Raw genomic sequence first — 20,015 nt, forward strand, 5'->3', positions numbered from 1 at the left:
GGAGTGGAGGAGGAAAGAGAAGAGAGAGAAGAGGGGAGAGGAAAGAGGAGGGAGGGACGGAAGGGAGAGAGAGAGAGAGAGAGAGAGAGAGAGAGAGAGAGAGAGAGAGAGAGAGAGCAGAGCATGTGCGGTGAGCAATAGCTGTGGACCTTACAGTTGCTGCTAACTGCCCTGGTGTGTGCGAGGGAGAGAGAGGGAGAGAGAGAGGGAGGGAGGGAGGGAGGGAGAGAGAGCGCGCTAGCGCGAGAGAGCGAGTGAGCAAGCGAGCAGAAAAGAGGTGGAGAGGGGGGGAATAAGGAAGAGAGGAGGAAAGGAGAGAAGGCAGGAAGAAGGCAGGGGAAGATACCACCATGCTGTGCTGTATGAGAAGAACCAAACAGGTAGAGTTAAAGATTTTTTTTTTACTTCTTGCTGTTGTGAAATTATCAGAGCACAGTATTTCCTTGTAAAAGGCAGGGGGAAAAAATATTTTAAAAAATCTGCTTCTGCCCTGGTGTGGTGCTCTGGTCTTCTTAGCATATGGTAACTGATGGTTGCATCCCAGCTTTATTCTTTTCTGTCTTTCATGCTCTGGTTTTGGAATGCTGATACTAATTAGGGTGAGGGTAGAGAAATATGCCGGCTTGGCTGGAAATCCAATTCCCTCTCGCCTATTAGTAAGTGCATAGCCGCTAGGTCTCTGGTTTTGAGGGTGTGGATGTAGAAAGGGGTGTGGGGACAATGTGGGCTCTATGTACAAGATAAGAAAGCGACCCTTTATATTATTTCTGAAAAGCGTGGCTTGAGAGAATTATAATCACAGTTTAACGTTGCCGGTTCTGTGGTTTAATTTTTCTCACATGTGCTTGCGGAAGATACCTGATTTCGAGCTAGCAGGAGCTTTAAAGGGGAGCAGGTAGATGTGGAAAAACATGTGGGGATCTTATTTATTTATTTAATGAATGAATGAAACTAATTTGGGAGATTTTTATTTTTAAAGAGAGTCTTAAGACAACGGGGGTGGGGAGGGGGGAACTGGCTGTACAGAGGGGGAAAATCCCCTTCCTAAGATCAGAGGCGGATTGTGCGCCAGCTGGTCCTGGAAGAGGGTGGACCACGCCCCTATGAGCTTTGAGCTTGGATGGGATGGGAAAGGCAAGCCGGTATTACCTGTTGGAAACCGGGGCTTTTCTCCTTCCCCCTTCCTGCGAGTCTTTCCTTACATTCGCAGTGACCAGAGGTGTGTTAATATCCCGGAGGATAAGCATGGTGACTCATGTTCATCAGGATGAGGGACGCCTCCAAGACAAGCTAGAATCCTAAGCTCCCCTCCCCCAATGCCTAGATTCCCCCCCCCCTTTCATTTCAAATTGCTCACTTATTTCTTGAAAGACGTTTTTGAAACTTAATTGGGGTGAGGGTGGAGAGAGCAAGAGGCATGGTATTCCGCAGTAACCCACAGCGCAGCAACACTCACCAAATGCAGCCTTCAAACATCCCTACAAGCACGTTTGAGTGATTTTTGGAGAGGCTTAAGAAAAAAAAAATGGGTGTGGGGTCTGAGTGCCTGTGGGCTTGTGTGCCCATGGTGGGGTGGGGTGGGGTGGCAGTAGTGGTTGAAGAACCCCTCTGCAAACTGATTGCCTTAGGGGTGGGGTACAAAAGTGGAGGATTTGGTATTATTCTTGTGCAGGTATTGGAAACTGGGCAATGTGTTAAACACTCTGTGAATCCAGAGGGGGTGGAGGAGAGTGCAGAGGAAACAGCCATTCAGCCTGGCCACATGGAGCCAGCGCCCTGGAAGGAGGGGTGGGGAGTAGGGATGAAGAAGGTAGAGGAAAAGAGGTATAAGCAGAATGTCCAACTAGTTAGAGGAGAAGCAAGCCCAAAATAACAAACAAACAAATAAATGTAGATACTTGGTTGTAAAGGGATGCATGGAGAAAAGTCTATCAAGGCGGGGCAAGGGGTGCTGCTCTCTGTATTCCTCCAGCTGCTCTTGGTTGCAGAAACTGCTGCTTCCATGGGAACATTTGTAAAACATTTAGTCCCATGTCTTCCTTCATTTTAATATATAAATGCAACAGATACAGGTGCCAGGGTTAAACACACCCTCAAAAAAAAAAAAAAAAAAAAAAAAAAAAAAAAAAAAGGCTTTATGGTGACTACACTGGCCAGCTGGTGATAAAATTTAGGAAGGTAGAGCCTTAAGAAAACCAATTCTTTTCATTTTAAAGGCTTGAATTTTGGGGGGGAAAGTGTGCTGGCTGACAGCTTGTTCCCACCCTATTTTTATGCATGGGAGTATGGGAGTATCCACACATCTCCTTCAGTCAAGGGAACCAAGCATGGTTTTTAGACAGGGAATTGGGGCTGAAGGAATTCCCTCCCCAATTGAGGACAGCTGCTTTCACTGGCTCCATCTCACTGACAGCCTGGAGCACTCACTCTGATGTGCAAAGTGATGAAGATGAAATTGTGTGTTTAGGGACTTGTAGGAATTTGCATGTAAATGTGTATAGCTCACGCATACTTCCCATGCAACCACCATGCATGTGCTCCGTATGGATTCCACATGCCTGCCTGTGTTATAGTGTCACCGTTGCAAAGGGGGAAATGGAAGGTGTAGAAATGGTCCTTTTTGCCCACACATTTTATAAATAGGTTCCTGGGCATGAAATGGTTATGTACCCTATGTAATAGTGTTATGTCTCATTTGCATAAGTTAGTATTTAAGATATCATTAAGCCAGACAGAAGGAAATGGTGTCTTCAGGGTGTGGGCTCATATTACACTGACTGACATTTCTATAGTATGGATACTTAAGTCTCATGCAGGTTTTCCTCTTGTGGGTGGAAATGATGCTCTCTCATTCCAGGGAGAATCTAAGTGTTTTATTTCTTCTTCTGGAAGGTGATTATCATCTTAGTTCTTAGCAGGGACTAAAACAAGGGTACAAACCTGCAAAGGTCTAACTCTGCCACACCCATGAAATCCAGTAGCAATGTGGGAGGGGGACTGGAGGGCTTGCACTTCCTTCCTCTTCCACTTGAGCAGCACAAGCAAGCAGCCTTAGATATTTCTAAGTTGTAATACATTGTCAGTGGGTGAGGAGAACACGTAAATGATCTCTATTAGCCATTACTTACCACAGTAGATTATTAAAGCAGAAAGAAGAACATGAGAGAGAGAGAGAGAGAGAGAGAGAGAGAGAGAGAGAGAGAGAGAGAGAGAGAGAGAGAGAGAGAGAGAGACTACAAGGGAGTAGGCAAAGGAGGATTAAAATAAAAGAATCCTGGAGATTTTATTGGCTCATGATTTTCAAATATCTTGGGGCTTACTTTAAATAGCCCAATTACCATGCATATTGCAGATGATTAAAAACTTGCAAGGTGTCATAGTCTACAGAGCAAGAAAACTATAAGATGTTTCCTTTGTTTAAAAATTATGACTTTATTTTGTAGCTGAAGTGTAAAAATTACTCTGTAAGCAAGCAGACCCCAATCTTTACCCTGCTAGCCTATGCCTTTCCTCTAGTAGGACAAATAAGTCTTATCTTTAAAAGACTGATCCATGCTTTAGAATTCCAGCCTTGCTGTTCCCTCCCCCTAAGAACATCAGGAGGTGTGGAAGGGTACAGTTCTGCTGCTGGGTGGGGGAACATTCTTTCGAGTAAGAAATTGGATTCCTGCTCAGTCTCTCTGAGCCACACCCAGTGTCATCCAGGGATTTAGTCAATTGATTCAATAGAGGCCTTCTACTTAATATAATTGAAGCTGTTCATTTTTTTAAAATCATGGTATCTTCCACATATTTCCAAAATTAAACAGAAGATATTATTTAAAAGGGTTTCTTCCCCCCATCCTTTCCAAGTCATCTGAACTCGCAGAGAATCTACCACAGTTTGTGGTGAATTTAGAAATGCGTTCACTTCTGATTATTAAAGTTACGCTATGGCACATGCACAATGATTCCTGATCCTTCATGCTAAGAGAGTCCTCTGAATGTCAACCTGGTATCTGCTCACTCTACTCCTGTGAGCTATGCTGAGGCAACTGGAGGAAGAAAAGACAGGGTTAATTTTCTTCTTGCTGAGCTGGTGAAACTGCAGCAACCTCCTTTGATGTGGCAATGTAAAGGGCAGAGCTCCTGCTCACCAAAAGGAAGGGTGGCCCAGGGTCTTCTGCTTCTGTCACAGAGAAATTACTAGTGACATGCCGGGGGCAGAATTAATCCATAGGCTTCAGAGTTTTACTTGGTCCCACAGGGAAGGGGTGGGGGCTTTCAGGCGATAATGGAGCTATGTGTTAACTCATTGTATTCCCACTCCATCCCACCTCTCCCGGACCCTGGTCATAATGACTTTAAGACACATCTAAAATCTTTCTCTATGAATAGCTTAAGAAATGCCTCTCAATAGAAGCCTCTCAAAGTTTATCAAGAGAAGGTACAGCATTTAACTCCTTCACTTCTCTGTTAATTCTAAGAGAGTAGCACTTGTAAAAAGGAGTGGATGATGACACCCGTGTATTGTCCCTTGAATTTCGAAGTGTAGACAGTCTGTCTCTGTGCCACTGAGTTGAAATCATTATAGAAGTCTCTGGAGAACACTGTGCTGTGAGTCCCTAGTTTCTACCATTTGTACACTCAGTGACTTTGAATGGATCACGTCATAGGGTGTGTTTCTTCATGTCATGGGGATGGAAGAATAAACCCTCCAATCAAAGAACTAAACAGCCCCACCCCATTTACCTTAAAGGATTTTTTTTTTTTATCAGGGTTTTCTCTATTCTGGACAGGGCAGCCCTTTCCCTCCCCGCTCCACCCCCACAACTGTCAGATCATTATTTTGTCTTTTTCATCAGAGACGTTACTTTTGGTCACAACGAGTGCTCTGTCTGGATTCATGATCTCTCTACTTTGTTTTCTCCAGATCCCCACTCACGTCTGCTCCATTCCCTTGAGATTTCCTCAGTTTGTGTTGCGTTAGCTGGTTTCCCTGTGGTCAATGGATGTGCCTTGCCTCCTCCATTTTAGAGTCTCCTGACTCTGCAACCCCATCTCTTCAGCGCTCCAACTCACTCTCCTTTTTAGAACAAAGTTTCCAATGGCATTCCATGCTCATGCTCTTCTCTGTCACTCATCATTCACTACTCTGCCTGGTTTAAAGAGACCTCTGTTCCCATGATTCCACTGGCACAGGGTACCATTGCAGGTAAGTCATACATGGTTTAAAGAGACCTCTGTTCCCCTGATTCCACTGACACAGGCTACCATTTCAGGTGAATCATTAGTCTATATCTTGCTTATTTTCCATTGCTCTGTCTTCTCATTGTCCTTCCTTGATAGTTCTTCCAATCCCCTTTCTCCTCAAGCAGGACCTTTTAAATCTCTCCCCCACCACCCAAAGCCAATGACTTCCCATATGTAATCTTGGTTCTTTCTTTCTTTCTTTCTTTCTTTCTTTCTTTCTTTCTTTCTTTCTTTCTTTCTTTCTTTCTTTCTTTCTTTTCTTTTTGCTGTCATACCATTCATTAATACCAGATAAATGTATCCAATGCAGAATTCAGTCAGGTGTCCTCTGTTTTGGACCACCCTTGGACTTCCTACTCCATTGCTCTAGCACTATCCATCCAGCTCCAGAGTTCCAAAAATCGAGGATGTGTCCCAAATGTGGCCCTTCATTTCAACACCCACATTCAGTTACAGAATCTTTTGACTGTAGTTGAAAAGATTGTGAACACATTCTTTGCTTTTTACCACTTACCTGTTGGTATAAATAACCTGGCCCAGTCTTTTCATTACCTTTCATCTGGCCAAAGGCAACAGCTGCCTACATGGACCCTCATTCCACATGCTTTGCTTTCTCTTTTCGCTCTCCTTGCAAACAACAGAGAAACTGTCTTTACCTCATGTAAATCTGGTCACACTGTTTTCCTCATTAAAGTTCTACAATATCTCCCTGATGTCTACAAACCATTAAACAACCCTTCAGGATGCATGGCATGATCTAGTATTGCCTATCTTCATGGGGCCATCTTTAAATACTTCCTCCTTCTCATGCCTCAGTCTTTTGCTCACTTCACACATTTTCTTTAGCCAGGAAAATTTCCATTTCCCTCACAAGAGGTAGCTCTTTAAACTCATTCTTTCATTAATGAGGTTTCTTCTACTATTGTTATAACCATATTGCATTTTGAACTATCTCCATTACTAGAGTATCTCCAATACTCTAGTGTTGTACACTATGAGCTTCTTGTAAAAAATGATAAAATTGTATTCTCTCTCTTTCCTTACTGATTATCGTACTGTATGGTTCATAGGTGAATACTTTGAATTATGAATGATCTGCTTGGCTAAACACATATGGAACCAGATGTTCAGTCTTGTCACACTTGTGGCATATTTAAATGGATAGAATCACTGGTAGATTTTAAAGAAGCTATTGGTATGAAATTTTAAAGTGGAATTATTTCATCCTCATTGACTATTGTTAAAAACTTATAGATGTGGCAACTGTCTGTTTTTCATGCAAGCAGCCATAGAATTAGCCCATTTTGTACATTGCATTTCTCCAAACATAGCTGGAACTATCTGGAGACTTCCTTTCCATATCCACCACCCCTAGCAAACAATATACCAGTTCCATCCTCAGAGGTGAAGAATCCCAGTCTAGATTTGGCTACTAAATTCTTGCAGCTCCATGTGGCCTTTTCCTGGGAGCCTGGTGTACTCATGATCCTTGCTTTATCCTACAACTATTACTTAAAGACTTCATGTCCAACTTTTGCTGCTCACAGCTGATTTAGTTACTTGGCATGTAGTGTTAGCCTGTGTTGAAGAGTATATGATCAATAATTAATTTTATTTATATTTGAACTTTTTCTTTCTCCCTAAAGTATCTGAATAATAATATCTATCAACATACATCTTGTGTGGAGCTGAAGGGAGGGTGAATAGCAAGTAATCTCTTAAACTTGTGTTAAACATACATTAATCAGATCATTTGAATCTTTGACAGTTTTGAATAGACTTCATGGTTTGTGGTCTTGATATGAGCCTAGGTGTCCAGTATGAAGGAGATTGCAACCATGTATTTCCATGACTTCAAGTGCTGTATTCCCACTAGCTTTGAGGGAAAAAAAAGATAAAAATATTTGTAGGCAAAGTTTGTGTTTCACTGCCAAAGTTAGATGGTATTTCTCAAACCTGGTGTCCTTGTCCTATATCTTACTTAATGCTGTATGCATCTCTGGCTTGGGGTTTTCTTATCCTTTTCTCCTCCCATCCAATGCAAGTGAAGTTTTTCAGGTTAGTACACCAGTTTCTGCGAGTGTTTGGAGTTTGAGGCTATGGGAAGAGGATGTTAAGAAAAAGTGTATCTTGCCCAACTTTCCAATACGTGTTTTAGGCAAATCAGGCACTTTAAGGTATACCTAGCATGGAGTGGACTCTCAACACATATTTACTTGAGGGAATGCAAGACTCATCATGATGAAACCTGAGAAGAGATGTTTTGAAACCAAGACTGTCCTTATGTACCTATTCAGAGCCAACCTGGGGTTCTACTCAATGCTGTTTGTCTTTCCAACAGGATGACTGTGGTGGAAGTTACAATTCTCTGTCTTATTTGCTTAAAGTGGCATACTTACAGCCATTTGGGGTTCAGTGTGGGACTGTGAATTTCCACATTTCCAATCCGTAATTATTTACACATCTTGCTTTCTTAGATGTTGTTTGTTTAATGTCCTGTTCCATGTCTTTGTAGTGGAATAAATCCCTCCCCTGGGTTCTAGACCTGGCTCTGCCAATTGCTTGCCCTGTGATCTTAGGTAAGTAACTGAATTTTTCTGAGCCTCAGCTTACTCATCTGTATTATGGGCATAATAAAAAGCCTCCAACTCCTGACTCACTTTCTTTACTAGGTTGGTATGAGGCTCAAATAAAATGATGAAAAATAAAAAAATATATATTTTGTACACAATGCCTTTTTGATTATCCTTAAAGTGTTCATGATGCTACACAAACAAGAAGTACCGTTGCTGTCTGCATTGAAAATATGTATTCTCCATAACCCCCTCCTATTCTCTAAGTAATGATAGCCACACTGATGGATGAGAGCATAGCATATCTTTATCATGTCCTTTGAAAACTTGAGTGACAGAACTCAGATAAGCACACACTTAAATTGTCCTTAGCTCCAACATGTCAGGAACATGAGAAATATCCACTGTTTTCCTATATATCTTTTTTTTTTTGCCTTTGCATTCCAATTTCATCTCTGTTTGCTAAGTCTGCTGCTTGCCTCCACACCCTCACCCCACACTTCACCTCCAAACTGGCTTCTGATGATTATCATACATGCTGTGCTCACATCTATCACATGAGGGCCCAGTCAGGCAGAAGAAGGTAGAGGGAAGGTAGGGCCACTCTGGAGCCTGAAAACAGAGCTACAGCCTGTTTGGAAGCCCAGCAGATTATTACCTGGTACCGTTTCCATAGCAGTTTCAGGGCTCCTCAGTGCACCACTGATAAACCTCAATCAGGAGAGCATGGAATCCTGAATCTTTTATAACTCAACTCTGAATGCCGTAAGTAATCTCCTAAGTCCCCAGATCTCTACAAAGGACATCGCAGTTCCCTTGGGTCCATAGCTAGGACTGGGATAACATAACAAAAATTTCACACAAAGCAAAGAAATTCTGCAGTACCCACCCCACAAGAAAATGAGTTTTATATGCATAGAAAGTATTTGGAATTATTTTAAAATACAACAATCAGATTATGTTAGTACAAAAATTCTGTCTTTCCTAGAAGCCAAACATCTAACATAGGAAAACCAGCATCACACATTTTACAAGAATTAGTTTTACATAAAGGATCCCATAAAGGCTTGTAATAGAAAGTGTGCTAACGATACCTAGGAATAAACTGCTGGTTAGAAGAAAAAATAATTATATTTATAGTTTGCTAATGATCAATATCATCTTTAATCTCTCTCTAGTCTCTACTGTTATTTATGAGTTTCTTAATTAGGTATAAGTATCAAAATTTGACTTTAAGTGTACATGAAAATAATCCATTGGAAGGAACCTAGAGATCCTATGAGTTAAAAAATATAAAATTCAAGCCTAGAGCAACAAGGGCAGATGTGGGAAATTTAACAGCAGAAACTCACTCATGAGAGCTTGCCATTGGGGTTTTCATCAAAACAGTTCAGTTCCTAACACCCCAGCTTCTCTGCCTTTTGATAAAGGATAGAGAGAAAAGAAATTAAAGAAGGAATAGCAAGGGGAGGGGGGAGGAGAGAAAAAGGGAGGGAGGGGAGAGAGAGGAGGAAAGGGGAGAGAGAAAGGAAGAGAAGGAGAGGGAGGGAGAGAGAGTCAGAGACAGAGACAGATAGACAGACAGACAGAAAAAAAGTACTTTAATGGTCTTGCTTGGATCAACTACTGCCATTTGGACAATTCTCTCTGATTGTAAGAAAACCAAAGTCAAATAGTTTCTGGAAGCCCACACCTGTAAATCTAAGAAGAGTCAATGCTGAGAAAGAGACCCTGGATCTATTTCCACATACCTGTCATGGGGCAGCTAACCCAGTCTGGAAGAACTTGCCTCAACTGTGCTGGGTCACTACATTTTTCTTTGGGTTGTTTTTCTTTTCTTTTTTTTTTTTTTTTTTTTTTTTTTTTTTTCTTTTTTTTTTTTTTTTTTTTGCTTCATGTATTCATACTAGCTCCATCTCTGCCATTGTGATGCAGTCCCCTGCCAAAAAGCAACTTAGAGATAAAAGGGAAGGCATGATGTCAGTCAGGGAAAGCCTGGTGACAGGAACAGAAGGCTGGCTGCTCACATTTGCATCCACACACAAGAAGCAAAGAGAGAGAAGTGGGGAAGACTATCAACCCTGAAACTCCCTATGATGGACTTCCTCCAGCAAGGCCCACTTCTTAAAGATTCCACAATGTCCTCAAACAACACCGATTAGAAACCAAGTGTTAAATACATGAGTCTATGGGAAACATTTCTCATTCATACCACCACAATATGCTTAGTATTAGAGTTCTAGGAGGAAGAAGTTTCTCACAGATTACTGATTTTATACACCCAATGAAGTCAGAGCCAATCTCTATCCCTAGAGATGACAACCACTGGATTTCCACTGCCTCTAGAAGCCTCCACCTGACAGGTACCTCGGCTCTAAGAGGAACCCTGGTTGCTGTACACTCTTGCTAACTGGGCATGACATACATAGCTTTGTTCTCACTTTTTTTGTTCAGTTTATACAATCAGTTTCTGCCCAAAGATTGGGCAATAATGGGTATAAAACAGATATTCTCAATTTATACCAGAGAAGCACTACTCCTTGATATTAGTCATCTCGTTTTGAATGTTCTTGAATTAATTCCAGCAATCATCACCATATTTATCTATTTTTAGCAAATTGGCACTTTCTAAAATATTGAGCTGTTGTCTCCATATGCACTAGTTTGCTCTAAATGTAGAATGTTGGTAATTAGCCTCACATCCATTATTTGTAATTCCTGTTCCAATAACTATTCAAAATGTTGTTTTTAAATGGAAATTGGAAAAACCCTAATATCTTCCCATTAATGACTACATAAGAGAGCTAGATGAGGCAAAGACAAAAATAAGTGGGTGAACTTCAAAGGTTGAGGAAACTCAGGAATTGGCTGCTTTTAAAAGTGACTTTAAGAACATCTTAGTATAACTAGCCTAGGAACTAAGGTTTTACTCATCTTGCATATATATATATATATATGATATCATACATATCACATACATATAACATATATGAAAAAGGTGAGCCAGTAAAAAAAGACAACTTTCTTTCATGTAAGCTTTTCAGATATTAAAAATGTTTTTCTTTTATTTGTCTTCATTTCAGAATATGCCAGTCAACATTATATTTTTCCCATATGAAGTCTCTGACATTCTATTATTGGTGATATATTTTTTTAATCTACTAGCACATTCCTGGGTTCCCAGGTCTTAACATAGAAATAACTGATTATTTTTCTTACGTTATGAAAGCACAACGTCCTTTGCTGAATGTTATTTCTAGTGTCTCTCATACCTATTCATCTAATCTTCTGAAAATCTCTCTAGGTGAGTGTCCAGAAGAGGGCCAGGTCATAGATTTCCAAGGCCCTTATGCCCACAACAATCTATAATGAATTAGCCTCTTCTCAGTGCATTAAGATGAGTGACAGTTACATACCATCCTCAGAGAGAAGAAAGTACTTTTTTTGTTATGTGGCTCAAGCAAGAAACAAGTGATAAAATTAACAGTCACCAAGACTCTTTGTTTTCATTACACCATGTACTTACTGGCTGCTACTTAATTTTACATTTAATTTACCTTTCTCCCAGAATTCCAATGGTTTTCTTTTGTTTAGAGAGTTAATTACAATTTAATTATATGTGATTTTTTTTCATTGTTCCTCAGAATTTGATATCTATCCAGTAGTCTTCTCTTCTCTTCTACTGAGGCTTTCATTAACCTGGCTTGTGAATTTAAACAAATTTAGTCTATATGAGTTATTATGTCCTTTCAAGGAAAATGAAAAATTTGAACAAAATTGATTCCAAGGCTTCTGAAATTATAGAATATATCTTCTGTCAAAAAAAGTTAACCTTTTCTCGGACACCCTGTCTCATTGCACTTAGTATGAACTAAGGTACCAGCTGTCCTTTGCTCCTTCTCATTGTCACTATCAAGGCTTCAGAAAACCTTTCCCCCATCAGTTAGACTCTTCCAGCCCTCCTACTCTGAACAGAGAGTTTCCTCACTTGCAATGGCTTTCCCTACTCTCCTGGTTCTCCAGGACCACCTCCCTCCTCAGCTCTCCTGCGGTGTATGAAATCACTCTTGCCATCCCTCAAGCAGAACCTTGCCTAATCACCACGTGTGTTTATTTGTACATGATTCTCATAAATGGTTCACAAACTCTTTGAAGTTAAGACATCCAGTTCATCATCTGACTCAAGAACTATTTCTTGAAATATTGATTTATATATACTCTGTGATGAACTCTGAGTTAGACTTGAAGATACTGCACAAGACAACAACAGAAGTTTCAGTAGAGCCTCAGGAAGAGAAATAAGACTATCTTGCTTGACCTCTTAAGGATATTCAAAATTATGATCAATGCCTCCCTTCTAAAACCTATTTTTTTTCTTGGCTTCCATAATATACATTTCTGCTGGAATTTTCCTCTGTTGTTTTTGTTTGCATATTACCTATCTAACTTCACCTCCTCCTCCTCTTCTTTTTTTGCTAAAACCTTGGTGTTACTAAGGCTTTTGTCATTATTATGACTTAATGCAGAGCACATGAACGATCTCATCCATGGCTGCTCTGCTCTTGTGGGTTAGTGAGTCTCAGACTGGAGAATTCCAGGCTCTCTCCAGCCAAACTTGCTTTCTCGAAGTTTGCATGTAATTGTTTCTTGGAATAAGTCTTGATCTCTTAATTAAGTCTCTTTCTCATCTGGTCATATAATTCATAAATTGGACACTTGAGTCTCCCCCCTTATTTTACTTTCATCATTAGATGTTTGTGAATTACCTCCAGTTTCCATGAAAACAGGAACAAATAAACAAAAAAACTATTCTGCTCTCATTTACTCCATTTCCTACCCCTAAACGGTCTTCCTTCTGTCTGCCATTCTTTCTGGTCATCTTTAATGCAATATCTATGGTAGAAACCAGAAACACAGGCTGCCTTATAGTTCCCCCTTTCTACACTCCATACATCAAAAATCATCCTTTCAGAAGCCAGAGTTGTCTCTTTAAAAGTGCCTCTCAAAATATATGTCTGTCTCTGAGAGGTTTCCTCTCTACCTACAATCAAAACCAAACTCACAATTACTAAAGCCTTTGAACTGCTCCAAATCCAGGCCTTCTCTTTTTCTCTGACTTCTCAGATTCATTTTCCTGTTGGTCACTGAATCTTCAGACTTCCTTTTAGTTTATAGAACACATGAAGTGTGGCTTATCTCCAAGTTGTTTGCATGCATTGTTCCCGGGGCTAAGAATTCTCTTTCCACTCTTTACTGAAAGGGTTATTTTCATTTAAACAATGTCTGAGTTGCTTAATGACCACATTTCTTCTGTTTTTAAGATTGCTCATAATCTGAATCAGAAGGAATTTGTTAACTTATATTCCCCTACTTAACTCTTCAAACTTCCAAGCCATCCAATTTTCATCTCAGACTTCATTGCAATTCTGTGGTCTCAAATAATGACCTACATAATTTCACCATTTCCTTCTTCATTCCTAAACACTATTTTTTTTTTTCTGATTAGAACTCTCCTTCCACTCTTTACCTGCATAACACAGTTCTGGCTACTCAAGTGTGATTGTCCTCTCTCTGTTTCCTGTATGCTACTGTAATATCCAATCCACTTTATTATATGCATACTCACCACTATGTCTTTCTGAACTGAGTTCCTTTAGGCCGGAGTTGTGCTTCATTTGCTGGCCATGTATAGCTTTAGTTCAATGACTGGTAGGCTGGCTGCCAATAAATAGGAGTTGAATAAATAGCCCATACAAATGAACAAACATTCATGTTTAATGAGTACTATGTGGTGGCAAAATTTGGTCAGGACTAAGTAAGACAAAGGTTGCCAAACTCCCACTGATCAATCATAGGCACTGCCCAATTCTGGCACAGTTCATAATAGGGCACCTAATAGATATCTCACACAGAGCTAGGACCACACAGTCCTGGATTTCACCCAAGTAGTGCCAGCTGGCTGCTTCAGCAAATAACAGTCACCATTTTGTAGAGAGATTCTTTATTGTGATCAGAAATACAGTAATACTGATACTATCAACCATTATCTTGCTACAGATGCATAGTTACTTTAAATGTACAGCTTTGTTTTCTCAACCAATAATTATGTTTCCTAAATCAAGTCCCGAACATTCCGCCCATTCATAAGGCATCTAAAACTGTTGTTTGGTATTGCTGCTACAGGATTACTGGTTCAACTTTCTGTTTATTATATGACCTACACACACACACATATACTTTCTTGACTCCAGTCTTTAGTTTCTCCTTAGAATAATTATGTACAACCATGCTTAGTTACTGTTGTTTTTCCTGGCCTTCATCTACTGTGGAGGCATCTCTCTGATACTGCTGTACTCATTCCCAAACTCATTAACACAAATTAAGATACTAATAGATTTCACTGGAGATGGGTAAGGTTGGACACATTAATGGCTAAGAGGTGATTACTTCAACATTCAATATCTCTTACACACAGCGATAAGATTTCGGGGAAGTGGGACCAAGCTTCTTCATGGAATTCTGATGAGGAGGAATATTCCCTTTTCTTTGTAAAAATCAGTTCTGTAAATCACAAGGGGGATGAATGGCCCATGAACATTCAGAAACTAGGTCATTTTTTTTTTTTAACTAAAAAGCTAGCTGACATAGAGAACAAATCTTCTTCTTTTGGAATTTTGTCTGCATGAGAAACTAATACTTGTTAAGAATTATCCCCCCCTCCCCCCGCCCCGGGAAAAAATAGTGGAAATTTTAAACCAATAACTATAAAATTAGAAAGCTCCAAACCAACAACTTTTGGAATATATTGCACATAAAAGTCAGATTTGGCAAGAACCAAAAGATTATCATTTTCCTGTTCAGAGAGCAAATGGTTACAAGAAAAGCAATGGGAAGCCGACGTAAGCCTAAACGTCTATGACTCACCATTCTCAGTTGTGCATTTGTATTTTGGTAATTGTGTGGGAGGCCAAGAAGATGCTTGAGTAGTTTGGGTTACTGAGAAAGTGGATTAGCGAGGCCTTCAGCATTGGACAATTTTTTTTTTTTTTTTTTTTTTTTTTTTTTGTGTGAGCTATGGTAAAAAGTGAAACAAACCAGTCAGGGATAAAACCACAAAGAGCGGCTTACAGAAGAAAGACTTATTTTTTTTTCCATCCCATTGATTGACCCTACATGTCTCCATTTCCAGTCTTCACAGATGATACTTCTAGGTAACTTTCACAACATAACCTTTTGATGGAATATAAAGCTACACCAAATCAGACTTTTCAATTGATGTTTGCCTTGGTTGGCATACCACAGGGTCAGGCCACCAAAGATGCTCAGTTAGTTATACCAATAGTCATGTGATGCCCCGGGAATGGCCAACGAATCAGTTATTCCAGTTAAATCACACTTATGCTGAATTCTGTGGAACTAAGAAGGGGGTTCTCGGGGATCCCAGTAGTGTTTCAGCAGGTCTGTGTGGATACAAGAAAGCTAGAGATCAAATTAGGGAATGACAAATATTGCCAGGCTCATTTCTTACAAATAAACTGTTACTACCTCCTAGTCTTGAAGCTGATGAAATTTCCTGAACTGAAATACTTTTCCTCCACTCTGTGCAACCTGCTGCTACATCCAACCATTCTATTGAAATGTCACCCATTTTATTAAATCACTTCAGATACTTCCACTCTTCCTGTTTGCTGCTCCATGAACACTACGGTGACCTCCATTGCAATTTCTTCTGACGTTGTTTTATCTCTTTTTCTCTACAAAACATATGTTATAAACACATACATAGAGGCTACATGTGTATCTATGCTATAAAGTATTTACCCTTGCGTGTGGGTATGTGCACAAGTTTGTATACACGTCTGTGTGTGCATGTACATGTGTATGCACATGAAGGTGGAGGAGAGTGGTCAAGGCCTGGTGTCTTTTTAGATTACATTCCACTTCATTTTTAAGTTGTGATTAGTTTTTTGTATTCTTTAACAGTTTGCTATATGTAGCAAATGATCACTTCTGGTCATTTTCAACCCCCATTACCTCTTTCTCCTATCTGTCCCACTGAAACCCTTCTTTCTCCCTTACAAGTCCCTGTAGGTTTCTCACTAAACTTAGAACTCACCAATTGGTAAGAGCCTAGCCAGCAAGCCCTGTGAGTTCTCTTGTCTCTCTTCATACACTGACATTACAGGCACATGAATTATCACACCCAGTTTTTTCAGGGGTGCTAGGGATCTGAGCTCAGCACTCATGCTTGCACAGCAAACAGTTGACTCATTTTCCCAGCCCTTAGCATTCATATTTTCATATCTAGTATAATTATTTTTTCTTTAGAAATATCTCAAGCCCCATTTCTAAATTTCCATTCTTTAGACTACATAGGTCACTGAACAATGCATGCACACACTAGGTCTACTCTTAAAGCCACCTACTAACATTTTATTAAATCTTTTAAAGATTAGCAACCTCATTTTCTGTATAGCTAAAGGTAATTACTACCATTGATTAATAGAACTCAAAAGATACTGGGGATTCGTGGTTATTTTAATTTTTTTTTTTTTTGCCAACTATACTTTTTGACTTAGGAGAAATATTGCTCAGACCCCAAACTTATTATATGATTAAGATACGCTGCTTTGGATAAAGCAAAGTTTGGTGGTCCAGTAATCTATTTAAGCAACCCCATCCCATCTCTTCTGGGGCCCTCTGATGAAGCCTAAAGGATGGAGGTTTTGGAACACTGATGTATGAACAATCTTCCATGGAGCTGATGTTGAGATGTTCAGTGCTCGAGATCCTTCATGTTGGAAAGGGCCAAACTGGAATTATAATCTTGTATCAGTCTTGATCCTTTGAAGGAGATAGAATAAGATCATGTGACAGATCTTTGGATGCCCATATCTTTGTTCTTTTAAAACATAACTCAGACTTTATGTGGTCCATTAACAGGTTCTTTTACAAATGGTGACCACAAGTCATTTTGCTGCTTTTTGCTTTTTGCCTCTGGTTTCCATCATGTTAGTCTTTTTTTTTTTTAAGATTTTATATTCTGAAGAAAGTATTTCCCTCAAATATCATAAAAGTATATTTTATTCATTTAATATGAATTTATTAATCATATACTCTGAGTTCATGATTACACCAAGCACATAAAATAAAGAAATAATATTCATTTAAAAAAGAAAACAGGCCGGTTGTGGTGGCGCGCACCGGTAGATTTGCTGAAAGAGGCAGATCTTGAGTTCGAGGCCAGCCTTGACTACACATTTTTAGCGGCGTGTGCGCAGCCTTTAATCCAGCATCGGGAGGCAGAGCAGGCGGATCTCTGTGAGTTCGAGGCCAGCCTGGCTACAAGTGACTCAGAAAGCGCAAACTACACAGAAAATCTCAGAAAAAAAAAAAAAAAAAAAGAAAACAGTTTTTTGTATGTGTGTCAACTTGAAAGTCTGTGTTCTATACTATCTTCTGATTGTTTTTTTATTAATCTAAGGTACTATCTCCACGATTGTTCCAGAATATTTTCTAACATAGAAATAATAGACTCGAGTTTCTTCTTATAAAGTTGGATTGCTGGAGGTTTAGAGGATGAATTTTGTGAACAAAATGACATTCATAGGTCTAAAGATTTAAATAGTACAGTTCTTAAAGATTTCAATGATTAAATGAATGTACACACACACACACACACACACACACATTTTAAAACTTAACTGGCATGTAGTAAACACTTAATTTTAGCTATTGCTTATTCTTGTTGATGCTACTACTGACAGATCCATGTTAAAAGAATCACATATCTAGATATGTTTTTATAAGGATTCTCAGAAGGCCAGTTTCTAGATTTAGGGTTATGTATGTGTATATATGTATGTTTATATGTTGTATAGAGTTCAGTGGACACATAATTGGTTAACAAAGGAAAGAGATATTAATGCTACTGAATTGTGTACATTCTGGGATTTCAACACTCTTTAGAACTAAATGTATTGGTTGTTGGAGTCTGGAAATCAGAGGTATAATTAGCAAAACATACAGGTGTGGCCAACATGAAAGAAGACTGAGCCTTCCTTAACTCAGGCTGCAGAGGCTAGCCACTGCTAGGAAGCTGTGCATGGGCAAGACTAGATTCACCCACTTTTACCCACTTTGAACCTTCAGTCAATTATGCAGAGATGCAATGCAAATTACAAGTTATCCTCAGTGGTTTTGCCACGCAGGTCCTGTGGCTGTGCTACTGATGGGCCCATGTCCTATCCAGTTGGCCTCTCCTTCATTATGTTCCCCAGACCACTTTATTTTGGTTCCTGCCTGTGTTTTGAACCTATTTCTCTGGCCTTCCCATCAATAGCATGAACTCAAGTATTATCCTAATCCAAGCCAAGTTGTATTGTCTGCACAATAATCTCACAGGTACAACATTGTGTCCAGAAATCAGATCAGAAGTAACAGCATTTTTTTACCTAGCTGATTTTGATAGTGTTGGGGCTTTGCTTCTGGGTGCTCCCTCCATTTGAAAGGCTTGTTTATGACATATATTCACGATTGCCTCCCTTATTTCCTTAACTCTTAGCTGTTCACTCTCCTCAAAGAAACTTCTCATTACCTTATGTAAGACAACACACACCATGCAACCCTCACCTGTTCCTGTTCACACACATTCATCTTTACCTCTAGCCATGGTTTCAACCCCCGGTGCTAATATATTATAATCTGTTTACCCAGTGGGATGCGAACTGCATGCAGGTTCCATGACTCTGTTGGTGACATATATTTGCTGTAACCTGCGACAGCCCCTGACATATTGGAGTTATTTAAGAAATGTGTATTTAAGGCTGAAATACACACGTTTAAATTCTGCTGAGATCTAATAATAATTAGCAAAGAAATGAAATCACTAGAGAATCCATTCCACCTCTCCCCTTGTCAATCCTGGTTTTTGTCCCTTCATCTTGACCAACAGCATCTCAGATGTTTCAGTCCAGCTGTCAGCACAAGACATACGATCAAGTGAATCTCCAAAGAGGAATGAAAGAAAACTTTGGTTCTGCCTACTGCTCTAACACATCTATTTATTTCTTCTTTTATATCTTAATTGTTTAAATATTTGGGGAGGGTTTTCCTGCTGTGATAAATTTATACTCATTAAATTGTCAAATGTGACTGTATTATTTATTTATTTATTGCAGGCACTGCTGGGGAGCTGCTTGCTTTTGCCACTGGCACCATCTGGCTTTGACTGATTATTGCATTTTTACCTGATAGTCTCTGGGCAGGACTATCAGGGTGATAAATGGGCAAAAGTAGAAGGAGGTCAGATTGTGGTTGAGGAAGGTTAACGAACCTGGGGCAGTGAGTCTGACACCAGGACGCTTCCTAAGCACTAAGATAAAGCATTCACCTGTGTCCTATTTGCATTCTGGGTTAATCTTCAAAGAGTGAACATGGCAACATACTCAAGATAAAACTAGCAAGATCTTCTAGAACAGATTTAAGTTTCAAAGCAAAGAGACAAACCCTTGGGGATACCGGCTGTGCTGTGATTCTAGTTGAGATTGCCCCTAAAATTTCACACACTTCTTAACATCCATGACTTATGAGTTGGGATATTTTTTCAAGTGACCCTTGCAGGACATTTTAAAACACTCTGAGAGATGTGGAGGAACTGAAGGGGAGAGTGTAGGGTGAACTAGAACAGTGGCAGGCATAGTTCCTGGGGCTGTAACAATGTCACCTCATAGCACTTGATACGCTGGGCTTCCCAAAGCCTGATCTCTATCAAACCTTTCATTTGAGGTGGAAGTAGGGGGTGGTTCTGTAAATGTGGGATGTGTTCAGCATGTCTGAGGTCATCTCATGATCTTGCTATGACAGGGAAGCTACAGAAGCTATTTAATATTTAATCTTTCATCTTTCCCCAGAGGGAGAAATATCTTCAAATATATATATATATATATATATATATATATATATATATATATATCCCCAATATATCCCAATGTATTAATACTTCCATTGATCTCTAAGTTGGCAAGGATTTTAGAAGCTATGCTATCTTCGAATCATTCGTTTATTCATTAGGAAATGGTTATTAAGTACCCAGTATAAAGAATGCCAACTAAAGTCATGCTATTGAAATAGTTAGGTACAGGGATCAGAACAATATATGAATGCAAGTGCTAAAGAGTTAATTATTATTGTTATTATTATTAATAATAG

The 20,015-nt window shown here is 39.6% G+C and overlaps 1 protein-coding gene across 1 annotated transcript in view; it reads left to right on the forward strand.

Annotated features, from left to right (window-relative positions):
- Window positions 1–208: 208 nt before the first annotated feature.
- Gap43 (growth associated protein 43) overlaps window positions 209–20,015 on the forward strand; it is a 95,510-nt gene continuing 75,703 nt past the window's right edge. The window contains exon 1 of the mRNA XM_028872103.1: window positions 209–380. Within this exon, the coding sequence (XP_028727936.1) occupies window positions 351–380 (30 nt within the window). The 5' untranslated portion in view covers window positions 209–350. The remainder of the gene's footprint in view (window positions 381–20,015) is intronic.

This window comes from Peromyscus leucopus, chromosome 12 (genome assembly GCF_004664715.2).
Source record: "Peromyscus leucopus breed LL Stock chromosome 12, UCI_PerLeu_2.1, whole genome shotgun sequence".
Lineage (NCBI taxonomy): Eukaryota > Metazoa > Chordata > Mammalia > Rodentia > Cricetidae > Peromyscus > Peromyscus leucopus.